Genomic DNA, 17,812 nt, shown 5'->3' with positions numbered 1-17,812 from the left:
ATAATTGTATTCTAATCTGTTTCATTATCACATTTGGAACAGAAAAATGAAAACCAAACGAGTTCATTTCCCTATCAGTTCCCCATTTGTTATAATTGTGATGTCAGTATATCTTGTGGTCCCTCTACACAGGAATGACACCTGGCTTGGTAGGTCATTTTCACAGCAGCCCCGCTATTTCATCACCCCGGTAGTTTGTTGCCTACATATTTTAAACACATGTCAATCTTTCTTCTTTGCAAAAGTATTACTGAGATTTATTCCAAGGTCTGTGTTTTATGTAAGTGTAATATACCGAATAACTTCTCGTCATTCTCATACCCCCCCCCCCCCCCCCCCCGCGTACATGTATCTGCTTACATATTGCACACGTGTATATATAATATACACACCAAATCTCTCATAGAATGTACATATTTAGAATACTGGTATACAGTACATATAGTTAGAGCATATAAATATAAAATTATATTTAAAAAAAAATACTTTTGTTCACTTAGTTTTTATTCTGGATGAAACGAAACGCCTTGGAAATGTATATCTTATTTGGTAAGCATGAACACATAGCATAATTAGGAAAACATCATAATTCTAAAACCACAAACACCTAGAGACAAAATTCAAATTTAACAACCAGACACATTTATTAATAAATGCGTGGTTTTTAGAAACACTCATTCATCTAATCACTGGACTAGCTGAATTAAGTTGTTTAATTTAAGATTTAGTGTGTACCCCTTCTAAGCCTGGGATATGTCACGTAGTGAATGACAGCTTTTTAAATTCTGATGATTATGATTCAACAAAGTTAGAAATGTAACAATCCTGACTGATACCACAGGGAGGATCGGACCAAACATCGTTTACGGAAACGCTTTGTTGACTTAGATCAAAGAAGCAGACGATAAACGCTAGGCGCAAGACAAGATAACGAAATCCATTGGGTATCTGTATTTTCATCGGTTAGACTACTGGAGAATTAACGAACAATATCGTGTAAGTAAAACATTTAAATCAATCATTTTACCACTTGTTTTAAAAAACGTGAACTGTTTTTATTCAATCTAAAACTTTTAAGCATTTATTTTTTTAAATTACATCACGAGTTGACAACGTAATTAAAATTGACGTGAGCAAAGAGCTTTCCGGTTCTGTCAACCTAATGGTGAAGGAAACGGAAGACAAAAAAGTATCCCAATCTCCAGGCATTTAATTTAAACTTTTTGCTAAATCACAACACGAATTAGGCGGTAACGGGGAAGGCTATTATTTTTTTTTGAATGCAAAATTCTCACTTATCGCCAATTTAATAAAAGTACATGTAATAAGGTTTAAATTTCAACTATGAATGCTCATTTTGTTTTCAGTTTAATATCTTTTTTTGAATTACTCTCACTGTTTGTCCTCTAAAACTTTATCTCATTCAAAAAAAATAACGTTGAAAAATGAGCTTAATTTATACTTGAAAATCCCAATGCACAACTTTTTATTAAAATCTTTTTCAGCATACAACTGTAACTGATGTCTCTTTTCGTTTTAAAAGTCGAAACACCTAACAAATCTGCTTATTTGTCATTTAATCTTATTGTCTTACTGATTTATGTTTATTTTGTGCTCAGGTGTACTAGTATATAAATAGTGCCTGTTTGGGAGGGTAACAGTTGAAATTGATACCCCAAGAAAACCATTGTCAACCGACGCGAAGCGGAGGTTGACAATGGTTTTCGAGGGGTGTCAATTTCAACTGTTATCCTCCCAAACAGGCACTATTTATTTTGTTATACTGAATGTCTTAATTTTTAAGAAAATTTTACTGCTTTTATATAGGAATAACGTGAATTCTACAGCGAACCGTAAGCGCATAATTTTCGCGCATGTAACATTTTTTAATGTTACCCGTTGCTAAGTGCGTTGCTAACGCTGAGGGTAATAGAAAATATTATTAACTGCGTCTTAACCAATCAGATTTCAGTATTTAACATGAAAGTATAACAATATAATTTATCCAATTTCAAATAAAATGTTAATAAAAAGTTAAGTTTAACGACAATATAAAAAAAAAACTGAGCTGTAGAAAATGCCAGATTAGTTCAAATGTACTGAAATCTGCATGCACTTTCCGCCTCTTTGTGTCTTTGTCATATATGTAATGAATAAAACAGTGCAGTACCTTCGATATCACCACCCGTTAAACTATACATTCAGAAATAATTTTCTTGTGGTTGGACAGATAACGGCCAAGCTTTTGTGCAGGTAGCGAGTTTTTAAATCTGAAATTTGACCTAAAAATGTATGTACATGTACTGTGAATAACTAATACATATAATTTCTAAGAGAGAAATGATTCATCCTTAAGATTTGTACCAAAACCTGTAGGAAAAAAAATAAGAAATGAATAAGAAAAAATTCAATACGGAAAAGTATTTTCTTAAGAAAATTCTAACAAGTGTGTTCTCATTAGAAAATAAGTATATTTACGTATTTTAGAATTCTTTTTGTTCAAAACCTATTGAAATATAACTTACCATAGGAAGTAAATCAATTAATTTAATATCGGTAGGATATTCTACATATCATACAGTAAAACTCCTGCAGGAATTAGTAATTATGGTAGAATAATCTTAATATCATCGTACATTACACCTCCTAAAGTAGTTACATTTTTCCCTCCGTGATTTTTTACTTGATGGTCAATTTCTCACAATACATCATTGAAATTAACTGTGTGAAGCATATTTGAATATTTTGAAGACTACATCTTACGTGTATATAGACGGGTGTGAAAAAAAGCCACAATGGCCCGGTCATTATTTATCATATGACCTATAGCTAAGTTCGTTATTATTATTTTTTTTTGCATTTGTACGAGAATGCAGATATTCTATTTTCTATTTATATCTATTCATTTTATTTTAGCCATCGACCGATTACTGTCTTCAGACCATCCCTGAGGAGAAATTAACGATGACGTGAATACAGCTGTGTACAAACCTGTCTAAAAGGTGAAACATTGGTACTGTATAAGATGCAATTTATAGAATGTAAGAAATAATTGGATTTTTTTTTTTCAAAAATTATTTTTTGTCGATAGAATTTCGTATAAATATGGTATCTTTTGTTACCATTTTATTGCTATGAACACTGTGCCGGGTAAAATGCCAGTGCCAATGTGACATTTTTGCACCCGCTTAAAATGCAGTTTCGTAAAAATCCATTTTTACCAAATGATAGACCATTGTCTACTGAGTATATAACCACTTTTGTTTTTACTGTGTCTCACCTGACAGGTGAGATATTTACTTTTAAAATTAATATCCTATAGGATAATAATAATTCCTAGGGGAGAACTAATTGTCCTACAAGAAATATTTAATATACTATACGAATTTTTAAAAATCCTACAGGAATTATATTTCATATAGAAATAGAAGTAAAGTATTCCATGCAGGAATTTGATTCTGACAAGTTGTGTTCCTGAAGAAAATTAAGGTTTCCAATCAGATTTTAAAATTCTATGGGAGTTCTGAATAGATCCTATCGGGATTTAAATGCCTATAGGAAGTTCTCTTTTATTCTGGCAGCAAATTCCAAATATTCTATAGTTACTGAAAAATGTTTTTCCTATTGGAAAGGTTATTTTCCTGTAAGAAATTAATTTTAAAGGTCAATATTTCACCTGACAGGTGAGATACATTTATAACAAAGGTTGTTATAAATTCTTTGAGCAATAGTCTATCATGGGTTATTGGTTATATGACTTTTTCGATACATGTAGCTTAGACGGGTGCAAAAAATGCCACATTGGCACTGGCATAATTATCCGACACAGTGTTCGTAATGTTAAAATTACATTTTTGCATGAAAAAGATAAAGTTATTAACAACATAATTTGATTTGTAAATTCTCTTGGTTTCAACAAGTGAAAAATTCCCGAATTTCTGCACATAACAGTCTGGAAAAACATTTATTAATAAGATTAATTTGTTTATACATAGTACATGTATAATAATAACCTCTTGGTAATTTACGTAATATGCTTATGATGTACAATTGTATATGAAGGATCATATTCGATATGGTCCGAAATATGCCTTCTTTTTTCGTAAATTGAAAAAAAATAACATATCATACTGATATTTTGGTTGTATATAAAACGAAACAGCATCGTTCATGTCTCGTGCCTCTAAGCCTTTAGTTAATTGGGACATTTCCTGCAATTTTTTTAAGAATATGAAAAATTCATCAATTTTTCTTCATATTCAACAGCAGGAAATGTAGAGCTCCGGAACCATTTTCACATACATGTATATTACTGTTCATATTATTTTGCATATCATATCGAAAAAAGGTGCAAGCATGCACTTGATGTTTCCTGTTCAAAAACTATAGGAAAAACAATTTTTTAATTGCTTAAATACGTACTTTTTGTGAAATGATATCATCATCAATACATCATATCTCTATTATGACATCTTCTTAAACTTGAATTATATATATGTTTTAATCTTCATTTTTATATTTTATATCTTCATTTAAGAAATTAACTCAATTATTTGTTGGGGCAATTTACGCTTTATGAAAAACCGTAAATTGCTCCAACCCTGTTATACTCGAATAACTTGTTAGATATTGAGTTCGTTCCTTATAATTTAATTTTCTGTAATTTGCTTTACAAATCGAGTATGTTTTACTTTTAAAATGATATTAATCTGTTCAAAATTAAAACGTAACGTCAAGCGGATTAGTACGTTTTTGACGTTAGTGCATTGTTACGTGTCCTGAGACGTGCAAACCAGGTTATACAAATTTAACTTTTTTTTTCTATCATATCAAATGCCGTGTTACAACCAGAATTAAATTATTTGAAATTCTAAAGCTCTATTAATATCTTTGAATGTTGGGCATAAAAGCACTAAATCCCGAAAATAGTCCTTTGCAAATAAATATATATTTTTGGATATTCTATAAATTCTATATAAGTTCTATAAATGTAGGTGATGATATATCCATTTACAAAATAATTTAAATGTATTTGCATGTCATCTCCTATATAAAGGATCAGAAAAAGGACCATTCCAGACGCTGATACCACTATTATTTTATTAGCAACAAAGGTACTCCCCCCCCCCCCAAAAAAAAAAATCTCAACATAGCAATTAAATTAACAAGACCAGTTATTGGAGAGACTATAGGGGCCAGAAAAGGATGCAGGAAAACGAACTCAGGTCTTTAAAGGCACTTAAGTGTTCCAGGCAGGCCCTAATGTATCGGAATGTCTGTGTGTTTACGGAGTGTCAGTCGCACGTGTAAACAAGGGTTGTTTGTCAAGCGGAGTTCATTACATAAATAATCGGAAATACCAGTGTTGACCAAGTGTTTAAAGATACCAGATGAGTAGGAGCTGACGAAACCAGATAGACCGCCAGACTTCTTAAACACTCTTATTTTTTAGATGATGATAATTCTCAATTAAATGTCCATCCTCAAGACTGTTTTTAACTCTTTGTTTTGGCGTTCGCCGTCGCATAGATAGGTTTTTACGATAAAAGTTTGTTTGCATGAAGTTTCGATCTGAGTTTGCCTTCACTTCCATCCAAGCTTGGATATGGAAGAACGATGAAGTGAGTGCTTGGTTACTAGTCTACTAACAATGATTAACCTTGTACTTATTGCACATAAGGGGATTTAATGTAAAAAATCTGGTAGAAGGAACATTTTAAGATCAAAGTCTAAGAGAGAAAAAAAAAGCTCCAATCACATTCTATGATCTAGGCTTCCACCTGGTTACCAAAAACAAATCCTGCGAATGATGCGTGTCATACTTTGTGAAGCACGAACATATTGGTTACCTACGTTATAGCTAAAGTACATGTAATTGACACATATATATCGTAGTCATTATGTCTACTAGAGACAAACGCCCAAACACTGTAACAGGCTAGACATGTAGCATCTTGGGTGTAGAGGGGGACACAACGGACAATTTGTGACGCAATACTCAGTATTAGGGTTGTAATGAACTAACGGACACACCTTTAATATGATATAATTAAAAAATGTCTATATTTTTCTCTTTGCAGACAAACTTACTACATTGTACAACATGGCCCACAATGGATTTTATTTCATACTCTTGTTCATTTTCTGGCCGGTAATTTTCTGTGGTAAGTGCTTTGGCGAAGACATACTAATATGCTATTTTCGTAATACCTGTGCATTGAATTAAATTTTATGAATTAAATATATTCACATGCAGACGTAAAATCATAAGTACATTAACTTAACGAGTACTAGTACTATATTTTTTCAAAATATTTATAATCAATAGGTAAGTGCATTTCCTTAGAATACGGCTTACTGATATGTTCAGAAGAGTCTCTTTCTCAATTGTATACTCTGTCATCAACCAACGAGCATGTGACTATTAAAACTGAGCGAATCATATTATAGTAGAGCAATAAAAGTTTAAGGAATATGTTAATTTCTATACAGTATGCAAAAGGGTATGGAAAACCAAAACAAAAAACACGTGGCAATGAGAGGATGCCAAAATAAACAGTTTGCTTTTTTCCATTTGAATATACCGGTACATTATATACTGGTAATTCTAGTGGCAAATGTCTACTAAATGACTTTATAAGCACTCAATTGCATTTTGCATGCTGCAATAAGGGGAAACCAATTTCAAATTAGTCCAATTCTAAAAATAGCCTGGAAATGTACCCTTATTCTTTTGGTATAAAAGAATTTGATGCAATCATTATTTAAGGAGTAAATTTATTCAATATTTAAAAAAGGTTTTGTGTCCCCTGAACCTATTCAAAAGGTAAGGGTCATGTCACGTGACTTTTTATTCTTTTTTACACTGGGTTTACCATTTCCAGATACCTGCAACAACAAAAGCCTACAAAATACTCCTCCCTATGAAATTCATTACAAAAACGGCGACTTCACCCAGAGCTATAGCAGTGGGTCGGTCAGTGTGGACTACAATTTTCCCTCCAAAGTCACTAACGGCATCCACCATCACCGATGGAATATCAGAAGTCCGGAAAATACTTTGATAAATATAACATTCTTCAGGGGACAGCCATACAACCTAAATCCGACAGTCAATATATCTTGTCTGTCTCGTAAAGGCAACTTACAGGTCAGCCATCCCATTTATTTCCTTCTTTGGAGGGAGAATGTTCATTGATAATACCCAAAAGGTGTCAACCTGTGCTAATTTACATGCTGTTCCCTCTTTGTCATCTTAGTTACCACTGCTAAATCTGTGTCTAATCTGTCTGCTGTATTCGGATGCAGTTCGTTCAAATTTTGAAAAATCCAGGCAACTTGCACTTGTCTCAAAAATGTTTCAGTCGTATATTCTGAGTCATCAGGTATAAGCATTGTTGTGTTTAAGGCCACCTTACATGTTGTAGGGTTATAGTGGTCTGACGCTTGCTTCATATCCTCGTGTTATTTACAAGTGACTCTCGATGTTTCGAACCTAGATCTCTCTCGAAGTATTTGACAACATTTTTTTGTGCCTAAAGTGTTAAGTAGACTGACAATTAGTATTCAGTCAATTTTCAGCACTAGATTAAGCTTATGCTTACTAGCTTTTTCACAAGATATTCAGCAAGAGACATACGGCATGTACAGTTGAAAATAGCACGTTGTACAAGATTTAAGAGGAAATTGTACAACCCACTTCAAATCGACGGGTTCCTACACTCTCTATTTTCTCTTTACAAAGTCTGGAACAATATTCCCTTATTGCACAATCAACTTCACTTTGTATAAGAAGTCATTGAAACGTTTTTTTTCTTCAGAAAATAGATTAGCTTATTGGTTTGTCCCGTTTATAAAAGAAAAAGACAAATTGTTTTTCATTTAACTGTTCATTTTAAGTTATATCCAATATTGGTAATTGTTGTATGAACAGAACATGTTGATATACTGGTATCCCGCCCTTGTTTATGTGTACCGTTATCGAGCACTATGACATCATTCTCCTAGGTGACGGGTCTATCTGGTGTGGGTGGGCCCTTCTGCAGTGCCCCGGTACAGGAGCAGGATATCATCAGACTAATGCCTTCCACAGTATCAGCCACTAATACTTTATCAGTTCATTTCCAAGTCGATGTAGCATTTGTTAATGACTCTTACTTCAGCCTCCAATACGAAGGTAACACTGTCTTGCAAAAAAAATAAAATACATGTATATCATTGATGTAAATGTAGCATGATAACAATAGAGAGGGGAAAATAATAATGTACTAGTACATTTTAGTTAGTGTTAAATACAAAAATATTTTTTTTATGATGTAATACTGTTTAGTTGGCAGATTTTGCGCTGAAGAAGAGACTCCGGTAGATAAGGATATGGTCCACTGGGCGCCCACTTTTATGTGTAGAGAGGCTGTGTCCACGTGTCCGTACTCAGCAAAAGGTCTTGTATTTATTTCACTTTCGGTGATATCCCAATACCATTTATCCCGTTATTTTTGCGCTTTCCAATTTTCGCTTTTTCGTGATCGCTATCAAATAGCCATTATTCAATTAACAAAAATTACGACCGATGTTGTATGATATAAGATTCTTTTTATATCACAAAAATGACTTGCACAATTAGATGTAATCTATCCAATTTTCGCAAATTTTGTGACGCAATAAAAAAATATATATATATAAATAAAAAAAAAAATTTAAATTAAAAAAAATAAAAACCAAACAAACGGCCCGGATATACGGTAAATCAAACGCATATATTTTTATCCGATAATATCATTTTAACATTAATTTCATAGAAAGCATGTTCGACATTCAGACTAGAAATTTTTTTTGTGAAAAGTATGCTTATCATGTCTTAAGAAAATCAAATTGATAATATTAAATAAAAAAAAAAAACAGTGGAAAAAACGGTGTTCCTGTTCAAAGTTGTAGATTTGAAATACTCAGTTTATGAAGCTCTTTAATTTCATGAAAGTTAAGGCAATCACACTTTATTGTTTTTAAAAACTTTATAGTGAAAGGTAACTGTTAAATTAAAATTTTGATGGTTATAGGCTACATGCTTCGCAAGTGCATTGATGTGGATGGAGAACCGACATGGGGAAGACCAAACTTTGAACATTGTGTTAGCCAAGCTATGAAGAATATCTTTAACGAGGTACATAATTAAGGAGAGATAGGGCGCTTTCAGATGTAACAAATGTATATTTACCATTCCAAAGTTATCCGAATTTGTTATATTTGGCCATTACACGAGTCTATAAGATTCTTCCAAAAGATGAAGATCAAAAAATATTAACCGCATAGGCTATAAATAAATACTAGCATATATTATTCTGATATCACTTATTTCCAATGAAAAAAAGTCATTTCAATATTTTTGTAGGCAGAGTCTCTTAGAAATCAGCAGCAAGTTAATTCGTCATCAATTATAAAAGTCACTGCAAATCTCGCCGACGTTCTATCCAAAAGAAAATCGAACACGTCTCTTTATCCTGGGGATTTGACAGAGGCAACTCGGACCGTAGTGACTCTATCCGAGGTTACAGCAAATGCAAGCGTTCATAGCGATTCTTTGTTGGAGCTAGCAGTGGTATGTTTTTTGTTGTAAAACCTTGTATTATTTCATGAATCCAAATATAACTTAAAATAAATTACCATGTTTAGATTGGAGCGAGGGTAAATATCTAACAGTTTAATGTTTTTGAGAACTTTGAACCTTGTAATATACATGACACAATAATTAGTTTTTGCTATGGTAATATTAATGGGCTTCAAATTTTATGATTGTAGTGAAAACCTCAGTTTCAAGGATATATGAATTCGTTGCCAATGATCTATCCAATTAATCGTTCAAATTAATATTGATGAGACAACAGTAACTTACTTGTATGAGATATATATTCACTTCATTTAACTTTTAAATGAATATAAATGCTACATAAACGCTGAACTGATTTCTCGTCTTTGTAGGGATACGGAAAGGCTGTAAACGAAATAATTGATCCGGAAACAACCAATATGTGGAAAATACTGGCTTTTGTAAGAATATTATGTCATCAAAATTTTTGCAAAAAAATACAGACACGTATTGTGTTTTAATTTTAAAATATTATATTTCCCTCTTTAGACAACCGTGGAAAGAAAACTCATCAACATTTTAGACGCCGTTGAAACTCTTTCTTCTAACATAGCAAAGAAGAAAATTTCTTTGTTGAGGAGAACTTATCGTTCTGTGCACAATTATTCAATTCATGATCGCATCAATGTTTCTCATGAAAATTTAGGCAAGTATGATTTGGTACGACTAATATAAAAATCATTTGAACACAATAAGTCGGCCTTGACATGCAATAATTAAATTTGTTTTCATCATAGATTTCGAAATTTCATTTCATGAGAGGGTAGCGATGTGTGAAGACACCGTAGATTTTACCGTTGGACCTTCCCTGACCAATCATTTGGTTCTGACGTCATCAGTATTTAAAGCAGCCATCAGCTCTTCGAAAGGTTTAACATATGAATTTGCATTAACATTGGTTAGATATTTATAAAATTTAACACTTAGAAATTGTCATCCTGCAATGTGAAAAAGAAAACTGACCATTCAAACCTACAAATCTATTTCGATTTTCAGATAAATATATTCAGATTTATACGGGGAGGTTCCCAACAATTCCAAACATATTGTCAACAGCAGCAGAGGAAGAAACCAAGTACCAATATATGTAAGTACCTTTGTCAATTTATTTACTGTCAATTAAACGGTGCTCAGAAAGAAAAAAATACACTTTGAATAGAAATATTGTACTTCTTAGGAATGATATTCTCTTTTGATTGCAGAAATCGAAATATGTCTCGGCAAAGTCAATACATTAACTCGGACATAGTATCAGCCAGGGTGTTGAATACCCCGGAGTCGGCGTACCAAGACCTAAGTCACCCCATCACCATCGTGTTCCGTGTGGAGGTATGGTTAATTGACAATATCGATATTTAAACAATAAAATGCTTTCTTTGCTGGTTCCTTCGGGATATGCAGGTGGCAACATTGCAGAAAAAATACAAAACCTGCGTTTAATAGTGGGTTATGTATTTTTTTTCTGCAATGATCATAACCCGCATGATTCATCAAAGAGAGCAATTTTATTGTCTAGGTAATCAAAATTCACTAATTTACTGTTAATATACATTATATAAATAGTGCCTGTTTGGGAGGGTAACAGTTGAAATTGACACCCCGAGAAAACCATTGTCAACCGACGCGAAGCGGAGGTTGACAATGGTTTTCGAGGGGTGTCAATTTCAACTGTTATCCTCCCAAACAGGCACTATTTATTTTGTTATACTGAATGTCTTAATTTAAGAAAATGTTACTGCTTTTATATAGGAATAACGTGAATTCTACAGCGAACCGTACGCGCAAAATTTCCGCGCATGTAACATTTTTTAATGTTACCCGTTGCTAAGTGCGTTGCTAACGCTGAGGGTAATAGAATATATTATTAACTGCGTCTTAACCAATCAGATTTCAGTATTTAACATGAAAGTATAACAATGTATATTAGTATGTTAGCTAAAAGAAACGGCAAAATCGTCTCTTATGGGAATTTGAGTCTGACACCATTATTATTATTTCGTGGTATGTGATTTTTCTTAGGTCACTATAGGTTTTGACCAATCAATAAACGGAGAGTGTAGATTTCAGTCCTGTCAGTTTCTACAGCAGCTGCTGTTCTATAGAGCTATGAATTAACGATAAGTTTTCGTGAGATATAGAGGGAATCATACATATAATATAAAGATGTGAATATAGTAATATATATGATAACGCTACATATGTACATGTACTTTTATAATATATCGGCTTGCAATTTCAATATATCTTTCGTATTTTTCAGAATACAACATGGAATTCATCTTTTCAACGAACTTGTGTTGCACTTAATATGAGCGATAGGTATTTAGTCTATGACTTTACACATTATGAAAAATCAAAAGCATATTTCAAACTTAAATGTATATGTCTAATTTATCTTGATAGAATTAAGAAGGAAATATATTTTATGGCCAATATTTTATGTTGATTATGTCGGTTAAAGGTTTTTATATGGCAACAAAAAAAACAAAAAAAAAAACCCAACAAAAATACCCATTTAATATACAAAGACTTTAAAAAAGGATCATCTGACTGAAAAAAAAAACTAGAGGAATAAAGATACACATACTATAGCACTAATTATGGGTTGTTTCTGTGGTTAGTTCCGTCGATAACCGCTGGTCTCCAGATGGATGCCATTTAGACAGAAGAAGTAGCAATGCTACTCACGCAGTCTGTATGTGCTCGCATATGACGAACTTTGCCATTCTGATGGACGTTTTTGAAGTTCAGGTATAAACTTATTTATATTAAAATATATACATTCACTTTATTTCCCCCCATTAACTTGCATTGATTGATTTGAGTGATATTTATTCATAACACAGAAGACCAAATCACCAAATCTGGTGCGTATGAATACATTCAGTCTTCCTTCAGTATTTCTCGAAGAAAATGACTGACTTTTAACGCGCCTTCAAACCGGATCACGACCTGATATTATACTAATGCTGATTAATATTTCATTGTTGTGAATATTTTCTAACAGATAAGTATACCAAAAGTAAATTCATCAAATTACAGAATGAAAAGTAAAATTATATTACTATGATTTAAAATGCTGTGGACTATTTTTGTTAGCATAATTCGACTGTTCCAAAAACTCTTCCGTTAATTGTGCATTACTCGTTGATTAAGGCAGAGATTTTAAAAAAATAAACCATATTTGCAGAAAGGAAATAAATTTTAAAAAACGTAAATATAAGCAATGAATCATTATTTTTTGAAAGATGTGGTCTCATAACTGCAACGGTGTGTGCAAACAAGTTTTTATTACGCGGATATTGTGGATATTCATGTAGTACATGATAACGCTGGTAGAACATATTCACAGAAAATTTACTATAAAAGTTTGACGACATTCACGGGATATTGTGGTTCCGTGTAGAGTTGCAAGCTTAAATTTTTAAACTATGATGATAAATCGACAGTATAAAATTGCAAGGCATGACTGACATACATGTAGTACTTAACAAATTCTATTCCTACTGACTATTCCAACGTGTCTTGTACATAACTGTCTATGTGTTGCAGGACCACATCGACAACGATAACTCCATGATTTTGACCGTTATGACGTATGTCGGGTGCGGTCTCTCAATCTTGGGCTGTCTCATCACAGTCATCATATTCGAGTTTTTCAGGTACCGTAAAACAGATCAATATGTCTCTACTGTATACATACAGTACGCATGCATGTAAAGCTTGTCGTTGTACATAGTGACACTAGTAGAGTCAAGGAATTTTTCATAATTCTGATTTTTAGACTCAAAAAGGAAAGAATAAAAATCCACGAGCAGCTTGCAGTGAGCATTATCCTGGTACAGTTGGTGTATTTGGTGGGGATAGATCGGACAGAGAACCAGGTGAGATACACAAACTATTGTAGGTGCATGGCGGATTGTTCACTGGGTATCTCTCATTGTGTCTTAGTGCATTTGGCCCGGTTTGATTCCAATCTCTTGTGTTCAATTAACGTGTGGGTCCATGGAAATACTAAAAACATTAGTTCATCTCTTAGTTCAGTTGAGCAGATGCCAGTATTTCTACTATATTTCCAATTGATATACTTGTTTGTCCTCCACCATACCTTTACAATATTTCTTCCTGATTTTGTTCAATATTCAATTTTGTTTTTGTCCATTTGCAATGATCTGTAAGTCAATGGTTTTTAGTCTGTATGATTATATCTAAAGATTACTTGTATAGACTAAGTGTTTTCACTTCTCTATGTTCAATTATCCAGTTTATACGTCCATCCCATTTTAGCATGTCTGCCTGATGGATGTCCATGGCTAAACTATATTACACTAACTATTTTCTCCCGTCTGTATTCAGTTGTCCAGTGTATTCTTTTTCAGTATGCGTGTATGTCCATGGCTATTCTATTACACTATTTCCTGCTGACTATGTTCAGTTGGATGCTCGTGGAGGGTTTCCATCTGTACATCATGCTAGTCCAAGTCTTCAAGACAAACCGCAATTTCAGGAAATACTTGGCATTTGGATGGGGTATGTACAGGCCAACGTATTCATTAACGATGAGATGAGCAGTATATATAATGTTGTAATTGTATCGATTATTTCATATGATTGTAAAGTGCGCATCCTTTTCAGGTTTGCCTTTGGTGATTGTGGGAATATCGGCCGGGATTTTTCACGACGAATATGGCACCAAAACAGCGTGAGTAGCTAAGATCTCAGTGTGCAAAGCATGAATTACTAGTAGTAAAAACCTTTTAATAATTACTTAATTATGCAAACAAATTGTACAAAGTACCGTGAAGACCTTGGTATAATTATACAGTGGGCTTTGTTCACTATTATAGGTGTTGGTTGACCCGAAAGGTATTGCTGGTTGCTTTTATTCCAGCGGTGGGACTTCTGATATTGGTAAGAATTTTGTGGTTTGAAATGTTCAACGTGTTTGCGGGTTTGAGCCGTAAATTACACGTAGTTGCAAAGTAGCTCATTTATTAAAATTTAAAATAAAAAAAAGCCAAAGGAAAAATCGATGTGTGAAGTTCTTGGACTGTGTTATTTTCAGCTGAACACTGTTGTTTTGTTTGTTGTTCTGCGGACCATGATGCGCTCTATAACCGTGTCAGCCAAGATAGGGACAGACGAACGCTCCAGTGTCAGGTATACTTCTACTCATGTAACTCTCTAGTTCTTACATTAACATTCATGCAGGCAAAGAAAGCAACATTCAACAGATACAAATGATGCGTATTTCACTTTTCTCAGCTTCAATTAGTATAGAATTTTTAATGTTCTTAAAGATGGGTCACTCAGATTTGTATGCTTATTTCTCAGCAAAGGAAGTGAAAAAAACAACCTCAATATGAAAGGTAGTACTTCTATATCATAATAACGAATATTTCACAGGACTGGTTTAAAAGCTGCTGCTGTCTTGCTACCGATTCTCGGCTTAACGTGGATATTGGGGTTCTTCTCAGTTGATTCAAAAGAAACGCTTATATTTACGTACCTTTTTACATTCTTGAACTCTTTGCAGGTAACTTTTAAAACACTCTTATCTTAATTTCCCGTTCAATCTTTCTTCATTAAGTCTGCAGTTTATTAAAGTATTTCCTCGGTTTGATTTTTACAGGGCGTTTTCTTCTTCCTGTTCCATTGCCTGATGAGTACGGACGTACGTAATTATCTATTCCTATGACAAGATTTAAAAGCATGTTTGCAGAAAGTCTGAAAAGTTTGCCAACTTTACCGGTGTATATTGACACAGATGTACCATTTCTTTTCCGTTGATAGGTGAAGACTGCATTTGAGCGCAGGTCTCAGCGAAAGAGTCGGTCAAGTCTGTCAGCCACCCTAGGGAAGTCAAATAAGAACGACAGATTGATTGACAACCGCAAATCATCTACGGTGGGTAAACGTATGGACCCAATAGCGTAGCTCGGAATTAATTCTTGCACTTGTTTCTCTGTTATTAGAAAACTCGATGGCAACAAAGTTAAAAAAAAAAGGTTTAAGTATTAAAATTATAAATTAAAGAAATGAAAAGTTTTTTCACTGTTATTTGGAGAGAGCAAGTAAATTCACGTGGCATATTCTGCAATTTTCAGTCGGACACGTCTATGACTGAAGTGTCTCTGTCCAAGTCAACCCCGCCCATCAATGGAATTTCTCAGAACGAGGCTGGCTGGGAGAACTATGGATACGACCATCCACCCGAGTTCTTTACGCGGTCGTTCAGTGACGGCATCCCCTCGTGGAAAAACATCAACAATCTACGCGCGCTTCATACGCACTATCAGACGACAGACGACATCTACGCATCACACAACATCACGCATCCTACTGACCTGCAACAATCAATCGAAGCAATATACAGCAAACCGATAAAGAGGCGAGACCGAGAGAATCACGTCCATTTCAATGATGACATGGAGTTGAATGGACGCAAAACTGGCACCATTGACTCGCCGATTCTTCATTTAAACGGTCCATATAACAACATGTTCGAAAAAAACTGGTCAAAGAGTTTTCTGGCCGAAATTCAAGAGAAAGCCAATAACATAAAGCTGAGGAACTCTTTGGCAATTGAAAACGGGAGGCTTGAAGTTTAGATTCAATGGACACTGCATGATAGCTTATAAATGGAAAGTTTAGCATTGTGTTTATTTAGATAGAAGAGTAATTGCTTACACATTATTTTGTTAAGAAGTAATTTGCAGAAGTTATATAAAACTTGAAAAAAAAAATCCGACAATGATACAAGTAAATGTTTAATTAAGCTAAAACGCATAAATTTCCTGAACTTTTTTGATACATGCGTTTTGTATTACAATGTTATCTGCACTTGTAATGTTTTAAGTGTGTTGTTGTAATTACTAAGGTAGGGTGCATGCTCAGAATTTTCCCCTCCATCGCGGGTTTCTCCGATGTTTAGCCCTTTTTGATGCTTTGTGTCTCTGTGAATTTTTTCCCCCTTAATTATGCATAACGGTTGGTCTTAACATGGTCTCAACATCGTCAGGTTCCAAAATCTAGGGAGGGTTAAGGGTAACGCAATAAATTAATAATTTTCCTTCCATTTATAGTCTTTCTTTTTTTTAAAATGATGACTTACGTTAATTGACTTATTTATTTTGGTATATTTTCACTGATGGAATGGAAATAATATTTACGAAAAGGATACAAATTCAATAAGAGAGTTAGCCCAGGATCTTTTATTTTCTAGGATGCATCTTATCAAAAAACAAACAGAAAAAATTCAACCAAACTTGACACAACGCATAAGCTTCCAAATTATTCATATGAAAGGCTTATTTTATCATCATGAGAAAAAGGAGAAATCTGGTTGTGAATAATTTGTTAATCTTTTTTACATGATAAAATTCATTTTCAAAAACAATGCCCCCCCCCCCCCCCAGCCAAGGTTTGGCCACAATGTATATATGCGTTGACCTACCAGAAAGCACAGGCATAACAGAATATTCAAATGTATTTAGATTTTGAAGGTATGACAATCTATGTACCTCTAGATTTATGAAAAATATGTATATATCAGACTATCCATATCATCGTGTTTAATCATTCTACTTTCATTTTAAGTTATCATAATTAATGAACTTGAATACAGGTATCTGTAGACAGGTTGATATTTTCGTGTATATACTCATTTATTTATTGTAATGTAATGCATAAAGGAATGAATGGTGCAATCAAAATAAGAATTACACTTTGTTAAACACATTATCATTTTCAGAATGTTTCAATAAATTTGAAGTTAAGAAAAAAAGAATTATAATAATATTACTATCCATTTTTTTCCCCCATTTCATTATTTTTTTTGTCATTCTATAATTTTCAAAATCATTTCCCTATCTAATTCAATGACTGAATACTTGTTTGCTATTATTAATTGTAAGAACAGGATGAATGTTACAAAAAATAAATTTATGGTAGTTAGTTATTCCTGTTTATTTTTTTTCTTTCAGATATATAATTTTTGTTATGATTTTGTAATTTATCAAACAGGTGGGAATTGAAGATCCACCTCTGCCAAGAGTTGAACAAACTGTGTTATCTACAATGTATAAATAGCAATTAACCTATCATAAATTCATCGCTTTCAGTCTGGTATAAATGGATTTCCCTTTTGCTATCAGATCTTGACACAGT

The 17,812-nt window shown here is 33.4% G+C and overlaps 1 protein-coding gene and 1 long non-coding RNA gene across 3 annotated transcripts; one reads left to right on the top strand and one right to left on the bottom strand.

The window, feature by feature from the left end:
- The first annotated feature begins 843 nt into the window (after nucleotides 1-843).
- Nucleotides 844-16,988, top strand: LOC105338918 (adhesion G protein-coupled receptor L4). Of its 2 annotated transcripts, none has more exons than XM_066075651.1 (25): nucleotides 844-996; nucleotides 2,917-3,013; nucleotides 6,081-6,164; nucleotides 6,885-7,150; nucleotides 8,008-8,176; nucleotides 8,330-8,440; nucleotides 9,057-9,160; nucleotides 9,389-9,595; nucleotides 9,976-10,044; nucleotides 10,133-10,289; nucleotides 10,381-10,512; nucleotides 10,640-10,730; nucleotides 10,846-10,972; nucleotides 11,904-11,962; nucleotides 12,265-12,394; nucleotides 13,196-13,305; nucleotides 13,428-13,527; nucleotides 14,023-14,173; nucleotides 14,279-14,345; nucleotides 14,491-14,554; nucleotides 14,709-14,803; nucleotides 15,050-15,179; nucleotides 15,276-15,317; nucleotides 15,437-15,550; nucleotides 15,751-16,988. In XM_066075651.1, exons 3-25 carry the CDS (start codon nucleotides 6,104-6,106, stop codon nucleotides 16,252-16,254), a joined length of 3,060 nt encoding a protein of 1,019 aa, XP_065931723.1. In that variant the 5' UTR covers nucleotides 844-996; nucleotides 2,917-3,013; nucleotides 6,081-6,103; the 3' UTR covers nucleotides 16,255-16,988. The 2 variants fall into 2 exon arrangements, with proteins under 2 accessions (XP_065931723.1, XP_011442531.4); XM_011444229.4 differs by having other exon boundaries at nucleotides 845-996; nucleotides 2,917-3,002.
- On the bottom strand, nucleotides 7,834-15,864 carry LOC136272852 (uncharacterized). Its single transcript, XR_010710889.1, has 2 exons — nucleotides 15,728-15,864; nucleotides 7,834-8,182 (listed from the first exon to the last, which is right to left on the bottom strand). It is a non-coding gene; the product is annotated as an uncharacterized lncRNA (long non-coding RNA).
- Nucleotides 16,989-17,812: the final 824 nt, after the last annotated feature.

Source organism: Magallana gigas, chromosome 2, assembly GCF_963853765.1.
Source record: "Magallana gigas chromosome 2, xbMagGiga1.1, whole genome shotgun sequence".
Lineage (NCBI taxonomy): Eukaryota > Metazoa > Mollusca > Bivalvia > Ostreida > Ostreidae > Magallana > Magallana gigas.
The sequence above is the reverse complement of the archived record's forward strand: the minus strand, read 5'-3'. Positions and strand labels throughout refer to the sequence as shown.

Excerpts from the sequence above, each read along its gene's own strand:
- LOC105338918 (XM_066075651.1), top strand. The coding sequence starts at position 6,104 with ATGGCCCACAATGGATTTTATTTCATACTCTTGTTCATTTTCTGGCCG. Across the intron at positions 6,165-6,884 it reads CTGGCCGGTAATTTTCTGTG|ATACCTGCAACAACAAAAGC; the intron begins GTAAGTGCTTTG and ends TACCATTTCCAG. Across the intron at positions 14,804-15,049 it reads GACGAACGCTCCAGTGTCAG|GACTGGTTTAAAAGCTGCTG; the intron begins GTATACTTCTAC and ends AATATTTCACAG.